This window comes from Gekko japonicus, unplaced genomic scaffold, assembly GCF_001447785.1.
Source record: "Gekko japonicus isolate JY-2015 unplaced genomic scaffold, Gekko_japonicus_V1.1 scaffold1400, whole genome shotgun sequence".
In the NCBI taxonomy this organism is placed as follows: Eukaryota; Metazoa; Chordata; class Lepidosauria; order Squamata; family Gekkonidae; genus Gekko; species Gekko japonicus.
The window spans coordinates 327583-336924 of NW_015166462.1; the positions used below are offsets into that span (position 1 = coordinate 327583).

At 50.5% G+C, this 9342-nt stretch overlaps 1 protein-coding gene across 3 annotated transcripts in view; it reads right to left on the minus strand.

Annotated features, from left to right (window-relative positions):
• The window catches only part of EPN1 (epsin 1), a 35227-nt gene that overhangs the window by 7565 nt on the left and 18320 nt on the right, over window positions 1-9342 (minus strand). For 2 of the 3 annotated variants that reach the window (XM_015412079.1, XM_015412076.1), the window contains exons 4-7: window positions 7036-7175; window positions 5060-5125; window positions 3117-3188; window positions 1663-1749 (exon numbers count right to left, since the gene is read on the minus strand). In XM_015412079.1, the coding sequence (XP_015267565.1) occupies window positions 1663-1749; window positions 3117-3188; window positions 5060-5125; window positions 7036-7175 (365 nt within the window). The remainder of the gene's footprint in view (window positions 1-1662; window positions 1750-3116; window positions 3189-5059; window positions 5126-7035; window positions 7176-9342) is intronic. The other variant, XM_015412077.1, reaches the window with a different exon arrangement.

Sequence of the window (9342 nt, forward strand, 5' to 3'; positions counted from 1 at the left end):
TAACATAGAGATCCCCCCCGCCCCCCCCCCCCCGGTGTATTTCATAATTTCTCACAAGCTAGAGCAGGCCAATTTCTCCTCCTCTATTTTCTTGTAACGGACTCCGGACTGCTTTCAATATCCCGCGCCTCCAAGAACATGCTCAGTCCTCTGGTGTGTGTTTGGTGTGCATGCGTACAGCTTTGTTCTTCTGACAAGTTTACAGAAGCATGTTTCTCCACATACCAGATGGAGTCCCCTGAGTATGCAGACCTTAACCGTGCCTGGCCTGATCTGCTGCTTTGGAGACTGACAGAGCAGCCAGCCACTTTACTAGACATGCCGTCTAGCCCAAAATCCATGCCATACTTTATCAGACAAGATAAAGAAGAAGGCCAAGGCAGACGGTGCAAGTACAGCAGAGATATAATTTTATTACTCAGTTAAAATCCCCTGCACATTTCACCAACAGGCTTCTTGTGGGGAGAGGGGGGGGGGAGATTTGTAATATATAACATGCAAATACATTACGGAATTCTCATAAACAGCAATGGTTATTTAGTTAAAATTAGGTAAATAAAGTGTCGTGTTAAAAATCAAGTTACAATTTGTAAAGTAGCAACCACATACAAAATCATTGTGTGTAACCACTAGGGCTTATCCTGTCCTTGTGATTGCAGGAAGGAAAATGAGGGAGAGAGAAAAACTCCCCATATGTGAGAGAGAGCAGACAGACCGTCCAGCACCCAATGTGCTTTCGCTAGGTTTTACGAGAATCTTTCTTCTGCCCAGATGAATGTGACAAACCTGTTAGCCTTGCATTGTTTCTTCAACTCAGTAATGATTTGCGTATTATATATATGACAGATTCCCCTGAACAAGCCTGTTGGTGAAACGCATAAGAAATTTTAACTGAGTAGAAAAATATATTTTTTTAGTTTACTTGCACCATTGGCCTTGGCCTTATTTTTCATCTCTTTGTGAAGAAGGAGGAGGAGACTGGATTTATACCCTGCCCTTCACTACCCAAAGGTGTCTCAGAGCAGCTTACAAACTCCTTTCCCTTCCCCTCCCCACAACAGACACCCTGTGAGGTAGGTGGGGCTGAGAGAGCTCTTGACAGAAACGCTCTTTTTCAAGAACAGCTCTTATCAGAACTACGGCTTACCCAAGGCCATCCAGCCAGGTGCGAGTGGAGGAGTGGGGAATCAAACCCGGTTCTCCCAGATTAGAGTCCGCGCACTTAACCACTACACCAAACTGGCTCTCCGGTGTGGCCCTTTTATTCTCTCCATGCTTGATCAGAACGAAGAGTGACAAGTCAAAGGGTGCCAGCTTCTGAGTTCCCTAGAACGGCATTCATTAGGCCAGATAGAAGTCCACATTTCCCCGGCATAAGGCAGTCTTCTTAACCCCACGGTCTGAAAAAGCAGCTTAAAACCTCCTTTCCCCCTCTTCTTTAGCTTGTAACATCTGACCTGATGAAGAGTTCCAAGGAACTCAAAAGCTCGTGCGCTGTTATGCGTGATAGGGTTGGTCCTAATAAAGGTGCTACATAGATTTTGTATTTTACACACGGGCAACCCTCCCCACTTCACCTATCAGGGCCACTCAATGGCCTTTGATTGCCCTCTCCCCTCCATTAGGAACTACCGGCCCACTGTCTGCTGGCCCCCGCCTCACCTCTTCCTTTGTAGGCACTGACTCCTTTTTGCTCTCCTCAATGGCCATCTGGAGCCGCAGGTCATCCCCGCGCCGGATCCGCTCCTCCTGCAAAGGGTTGTGGGAAGGACAGAGATATCAACCAAGACAGCAAGGTGACTGCTGGCGGTTACTCACCTTCAGAAGGGAGGCGGGCAGGCAGAGGAGAGAGATTTCCAGGCACCGCAGTACTGAGGCGGTAACTCAAGATGATATTTTCTCATCTAAGCAGCCCTCTCGGTTCCCATTTAACTCATGCATAGTGGAAACACCCCCCCTTTTACCTTCAGGAGGATGCCTCAAAGAGCCAAGAATGCAGGAGGAACTGAGTTTTGTGCACCCAAACTGGGAGAAGCCCGGAGTCTCAAACCTGCAATACCCTGAGAATGCAGGAGCTTAAGGGGAAAGCATTCTCCTGCTCCTACTGTTGAGTCCCCACATGGTCCAATGGCCTAGTTTAGATCTTCCCATTCTAGCCACCCCTCTCCAATATCAAGACTCAGGCCAATAAAATCTGCTTCCCTTCCCTCTCCCCAGTCAGAACACTGAGTATGCTAATCTTCCTTTTTCCTCAGCTAACTCCCCTTTCCTTTTCCTCAGCTAACTCCCTTTTCCTTTTCCTCAGCTAACCCCCTTTTCCTTTTCCTCAGCTAACCCCTTTTCCTCAACTAACTCCTCAGCTTTTCTTCAGCTAACTCCTTTTCCTCAGCTAATTCCTCAGCTTTTCTTCAGCTAACTCCTTTTCCTCACCTAACCACTTTTCCTTAACTAACTCCTCAGCTTTTCTTCAGCTAACTCCTTTTCCTCAGCTAACTCCTTTGCCTCAGCTAATTCCTCAGCTTTTCTTCAGCTAACTCTTTTTCCTCAGCTAATTCCTCAGCTTTTCTTCAGCTAACTCTTTTCCTCAGCTGATTCCTTTTCCTCAGCGAACTCCTTAGGTCCAAACCAGAACTCCCCCCCCCCAATTCCATGCTGCAGGTTTCTGCCTCCCCCCTTTCCAATCCCCTCCCCCCCCTCCTGCCAGCAGGTTCCTCCTCCTTTGGCTTATTGTCTGTTCTTCCGAAGACACCTGAGAAACACCTCGGACAGGCACCAGCCACAACAGAAGCCCCACAGTTCAGAGCGGGCTTAGGGGAACACGCCGAGACTCGAGCCGCCCTACCTCCGGGGCCTTCCTCGAGGGAAGGCATCGTGGGAAATCTCGAGTCTACAGCAGAGGACAATTAAAGAGGTCTAAAGGGAAATGGAGACAACAGCAACGTTGCGTCGGTCTGCTTAGGAGGGGGTGTGGAGAGACAGAGAATGCCAAGTTAGTGGAAAGTGTGAGTTGGGGGAGGGGGCCTGTTGGGGGGGGCGCGGGGTAGTGGTTTAGTTGATTATTTCTGAGGCACGGTGGTTGGAGAAAGGGGGGGCCGTGTGTGTGGTACGAGTCTAACCTTGTCGTGCTCCTCTTTGCTCAAGCTAAGGGCTAGCTGGAGCTGTAGGTCTTCGTCGGCCACTGCAGGGGGCTGGGGGGGGAAGAAACACAAAATAAGAGGCATGGAATGGGGTTCGACACGGCAGAGGGAGGGAAGGAGGGAGGGAGAAGGGAGGGAAGGAGACGAGACAAGCTACAGACACCCCCGATTGTTTGCTTTTGAAGGTGCCGCTCTGGTTAGCTACCCCCCGTTCCCCATTCCCACCACTTCAGTTGCCTCATTCTTAGCTGAAGTTTCCATCCCTGATGGGGCACTCTTCTCTCTCACCCGGGGCATTGCCCTAATGAGGGGGTGCTCCCAAGGACTCCCCCCACACACACACTTGTACCCCTTCTGGGATACTTCAAACAGAGCGTACTAACAGGAACAGAAAGCAATCATTTTAAGTACGCATGTTTTTTTAGGAATAAGGGCTTTGACATATTCTGTAGCTCCTCTGGGGCAGCCAAGTTCACCCACCACAGCAAGAACAAGAGCCCCGTGGCACCCTGAGGGCTAGCCAATTTATGGCAGCAGAAGCTTTTGTGGACTAGAGCCCACAAATACTATGTGGGTGTGTCCAATTTCTAATCCCCACTGTACCATTAGGTTCCTTGGGAGGCTGTGGACAGGTCGCTCAACCTAACCCACCTCACAGGACTGTTGTGAGGACACCCCGAGCTCCATGGGGGAAGAATATGACAAAAATGGAAACTCATCAAACCGCTGTTGCGCCCTGCCAGACAGACTCCCTCTGTGGTGGAGGAAGCCTCCCCCCCCCCCATATCAAGGTCCAGTCTCACAAAATCAGTTCAGAAGAAGGGAGATGAAATTTCTCTCTTGGACTTAAGGAAGGGAGAGGGATAACTGCCCCCAAATTGGGACGGAGAAATCTAGACCTCTTCCCGTAACTGATCATCCCCCCCCCCGGCCCCAGATCTCAGTTCCGTCTTTGAAGGCTGACCCAGCCTCCCCCCATTCCACAATTAACAAACAGGTTGGGGGTGACAGGAAGCAGGATGTGGAGGAGGAAAAGGGCAAGGAAATAAGAACACAAAAAGGGGGGGGGGGGGAAGGCGGCAGAATGAGCAAACATGATCGCCCCAATCAGAGGGGCAAGAGGAAAGGCGAGAAGGAGGCAGCGTAGCGGTCAGCGTTGTGAGGCAGGCCTTATGGGTCTCGTGGGGCTGTGACAGGAGCTGACTGAAAGGTCCGGGGGCACCCAGAGCTGTCGCCTTACTTGAAGGCAAGCGGATGTGGCCCTGAGCCGTGCCTGAGGTGAAGATGGTCGTTTCCCCTCCCTTTACGAAGGGACAGGTAGGAGTGTCATTGATAAGTGGAGCAAGGGGCCAGGGCCAGGGCAGAGGGCCCAACATGACCCGGGGCAACCCGATCCCAGTCTGCCTCCTTCCGATGAGAAAGGCAGGCAGGCGAATCTGAAGAAAGCGCCAACCCCACAATCCCCGATTCCATGGAAGTGCTTCTGAGGACGCCGAGTACCAAGAAATGCAAAATACGTATCGGGGAAGGCCAGGGAAAAGCTGAGTCTGGGAGGGGACAGGACCCTGGGACAGGCAACGGAAACATTCGTGATCCCCCCAACAGCCAGGATGGAGGGGGATCACCATCCTACGGGGCTCCGGCATGACAATCTGGATGGGGGGGAAAATCCAAATCGAAAAGCCATTTCTTTATGGGTAACTGTCAGCTCAGATAATATCCGTGCTGCTCTCATCCCTCTTTCCCAGTTATCCCAAGTTCTGCGAGGGAGGAAAAAAGCCTTAAGTCTTTTAAAAAAACAAACAAAACAAAAACGCAAAAACCCAGGATGCACTGCAGGGCAAGGTGGCAACCAAAGAGAATGGCCTGCTGCCCACCAGTCTCTGTCTCCCCAAGAGGGCCACGAGGCCCCAGCAACTCACACAACGGGTTGGACCCTGCAGATCCGTTCTCTCAGAGCCTCTTGCGTCAGGCGAAGGCTCCTTGTGCTGGGGGGGAAAGAGCTGCTATTAGGGGGCTGGATCTGGGGGATCCAACCCAGTCTCTCCTTCAACCGGGTGTGGCGGAACTGCCAGACATTAAAGCTCAGTACCCACAAGACCGATATGCTCAAGGGGTGTGTGCGTGCACACAACAGAAACGAAGTCTGTCAGACTTTTCCTCTAGCAGGTGTAGAAATTATGTCCTTGGTCACCAACGAATGCGTAAAACATTCTCGTTTAATTTTTTTCATTCACGTTTGCTTCACCCCCCTGCCACAGGACAGATTCACTAATGAATGGGAAAAGCTTCGGAAAGCCGATCAGGTGAAAATGATTTGTATTCTATTCAGGCAAAAGTATACAGCCGAAAGCCATGCTGAATTAGAACCATGTGTACAACTTCAACGCCGCCAATATTCAAAAATCCATGCTTTGTTATCGTAGAATCCCAAAAGATAATGGCTGTACATCCGTAATTTCCAATCAAACTAACAGTCAGGTCTTATGCAGTAGAAAAGAGCCAGAGTCCAGTAGCACCTTAAAGACTAACAAAATATGTGGCAGGGGAGGAGCTTTCGTGAGTCACGGCTCGCTTCTTCAGAACAAGAGTGACTCATGAAACCCCCTATCCTACCATAAATGTTTGTTGGTCTTTAAGGTGCTACTAGACTCTTGCTCTTTTCTACTGCTACAGACAGACTAACACAGCTACTCATCTTGATTAGTCAGGTTTTATGAAACTTCCCCACTAACTATCTTGGGGAAGTCTTGTGGGAAAGTTCTGATGGGGTCTTACTCAATTATTTCTAGCACAGGAAGAAGAATGAATCAGGGTGCCCTTTGAATCCTGGGAGGAAATGGCCAGCGCCTGGGAAAGGGACTGATACTGATTACAGACCAGGCCTGCTTCTGGCTTGTGTCACTGCCAGGGGAGCATACGCAACGACAGACTCACAACTGAGGTGTGATTCCGAAATGGCTAAAGGGATCATCCTTCTGTGGAGAGAAGAGGAAGTGTGCTCTGTGAGGAAGAGCACGATATTCACAAAGCAGGCTGTATAGATAATTAAGCATAAGAATTTTGGAATATTGATGGTGTTCACTTGGCTGGTAATAGGCCATTACCTTCACTAAAACCCAAAGGTCTAATAGGCAGGGCTATTTTTGGGCAGGAACGCACAGGAACGGAGTTCCGGCTGGCTCCCAAGTTGGCCACACCCAACAGGAACTCATTAGCATAATAGGCCACACCCAACAGCAGAAACTCATTAGGATTGGCTACATTAGGGGTGTGTGGCCTAACATGCAAAGGAGTTCCTGCTACAAAAAAGCCCTGGGTTTGGACAACAAACAAGGTAAACAGAATAAGAAGCCAAAGGTGGGTGTGGCTGGATGACCACACTTCTGGTAACATGGGGGTGCGGCCTAATGTGCTAATGAGCTGTGCTGTCAGGGGTGTGGCCTAATAGGCTAATGAGTTCCTGCTGTTGGGTGTGGCCTATTATGCTAATGAGTTCCTGCTGGGGTTTTTCTACAAAAAGAGCCCTGCATAGGTAATGCCAGCCCCTAATGGAATTATACATTTACTGGTCCTGTAATCAAGTTTTAACATAATGCCGTCTGTACTGACATTCTTTCCCATTCATTAGTGAACTTCCTTTAGATCTGTGTGCAGGTTTCCAGGCTCACGATATCCACCTCTGGGGCACTGCTTGCTCCTGCAGAAGCCAACACACAGAGGAAGGCGTGGGCCCCGCGCTTGTATAAGCCAGTCAGCTTTTATCTGCCTGCAAGAGAAGTCCCCGCCCATCGACAGAGCCTAAAAGGGCGGTGACCTCAGAACCATCCCTGTCATGATTTGCCACAATCCCCTTTGCCTTCCTGCCCACCCAAGGAGCCTCCAGCGACAGATTTACCTTGGCGCTTACCTGCTCCGCTTCCTCCTTGCTCATGGCCAGCGCCAGCTGTAGCTGTAGCTCCTCCTCCCCGCTGCTCTGGGGCCAGGCCTGCTCGGCTTCCACGGGGGCATTCGCCAAGGACGAGGAAGCCAAAGAAGCTGAGGGACAAAGGTTGGGACAGGAAGAGGGTCAGCGCCGTCGAGATGCACCGTCTCCAGAAGTGTGCAGGGTAGGAATGAGCTGATACGCGGGAAAAAGTCCGCCTCTCCGCAACATCTGAGGGCACGCTAATCATTGTGCCGCGGTTAGAGTGTGGAACGAGGACCTGGGAAAGAGGTGTTCGAATCCCCATTTGGCTTACTGAGTGACTCTGGGCCAGCTGCCGCCTCTCAGTCTAGCCTGTTTTACAGGGCGGTTGCCGAGGTAAAGCGGCTGCACGTGCATCCTGAGCTCCCTGCTGGAACAGCAAGATAAAAAGTTTTAGAAGAGGGTTCTGTGCCCCTGAGGGGGTTAGATGAGAGCTCCTCCATTACGTCTCCCGGAGAGCGTTACGCTCCTCAGATGATAACTTACTAGTGGCCCCTGGTCCTAAAGCTATCCGGCTGTCCTCGACCAGGGACAGGGCCTTTTCAGTCCTGGCCCCAACCTGGTGGAACTCCCTGCCAAATACCATCAGGGCCTTGCGGGACCTTATGCAATTCCGCAGGGCCTGTAAGGCAGAGATGTTCCGCCAGGCTTTGGGTTGAGGATAGTAAGGGTTTCCATCTTAGCTGGCACCCTTTTCCTCTCCTGCCACTTCTTACATCTGCCTGCCCACCAAGTAGCCAGCAGTCTGAAATTGGATAAATCAGTACACGTCACCTGATCTGTTCGAAATGTGTTATTAATGTTTTATCTTTTTTTTATATAAATGTTGTACATCGTCCGGAGTCCCGCACTAGCAGGGATTGGGCAATTAACAAATTTAACAAATAAATTAAATAAGCTTGCAAACCCCTCACATACTGCTTTGTATGCCCAGTACTACATGAATGGGGAAATGGGGGGTGGCGGCGGCAGAGGAGGGTGAGGCGAGGCCCTGGCCGGGGCCGTTGCACTGCTCAGCCAACCCACCCCCAATTCTCTCTTGCTTTGTATTGTGGCCTCTTAGCGGCAGACTTTGTACAATGCTGTACATGTCACGGGATCTGAGCAAACTGCTGTGCAAGCAGCCCTGAATTCAGCATCCTGAAAATACAAAGTGCTTCTCTTTTCCCATGCTCCTAGCCCTTATGGTCAGCAGAGAAACAAGGCAGGCAGAGTCGGGTGAAATTTCACAAGCTAGGTTGGGACATGACAGAGTTAATGGAACATGGCCTTTGCTCTGCAGCTCCCCCCCCCCCACATCCATCCCCAGCAGCTACACCTAGAAGGGCTTAAGCCTGCCATATGTTTTTAACCTTATCACCCACACTGACTCACTAGCCCAGAGCAGGGCAGATGCTTAAAGAATTGCAGAGAATTTCCCAATGCACAACATACTGTTTCTCTGCCATATTAAAAGAAAAGGCTTTTAGCAAAAAATGCACCCAGATTTTTTACATCCCATAATGCGTACACTTTTCCAGCATGAGCAACCACCACATGCCAATACGGCTTAGAACCTCTCCTTTCCCAGAGAAGGAGTTAAACTTTGCCCCATTAGAACATGAGAAGAACCCTGCTGGATCAGACCAGTGGTCCATCTAGTCTGGCATCCAGTGGTCAACCAGTTCCTCTGGAGGTCCGACAATCAGGCATAGAGGCTGAGGCCTCCCCCTGCTCTTCCTTCCTGGCACTGGGATTCAGAGGCGGACTGCCTCTGAGCATGGAGGTTCCCTTTAGTCACCATGGCTAGCAGCCACCGACAGACCTGGGCTCCGTGAATCTATCTAATCCCCTTTTAAAACCGTATGCCTGTGGCCATCACTACATCCTCTGCCTGCAAATTCCACATTTCAATCACATTGCTGTGTAAAGAAGTATTTCCTTTTGTCCATAAAGAAGGTTGTCAGAGAAAGACTGTTGGCACCACAGGTGTGGCTCAAGCGATTTGGCAGCAGGAACAGGATGCCAGTTTTATGGAGGATTTTAATTGTGTCCTTGGCCTTAAACATATACCATCTTGGAGCACTGTGCAGTTGAGAGGCGGCATTCGAAGTGCCCTAAATAAAATAAAATTTGGTAGGCACCGGCTACTGGGAGACCCCACAAAGGACAACCAGAGGGCCCTTGTTTGGCGCGGCTGGAAAGGAGGGACCCCCGCAGCGGGGGATCCGGCACGCAGCTCTCCAAACACTGGCAGAG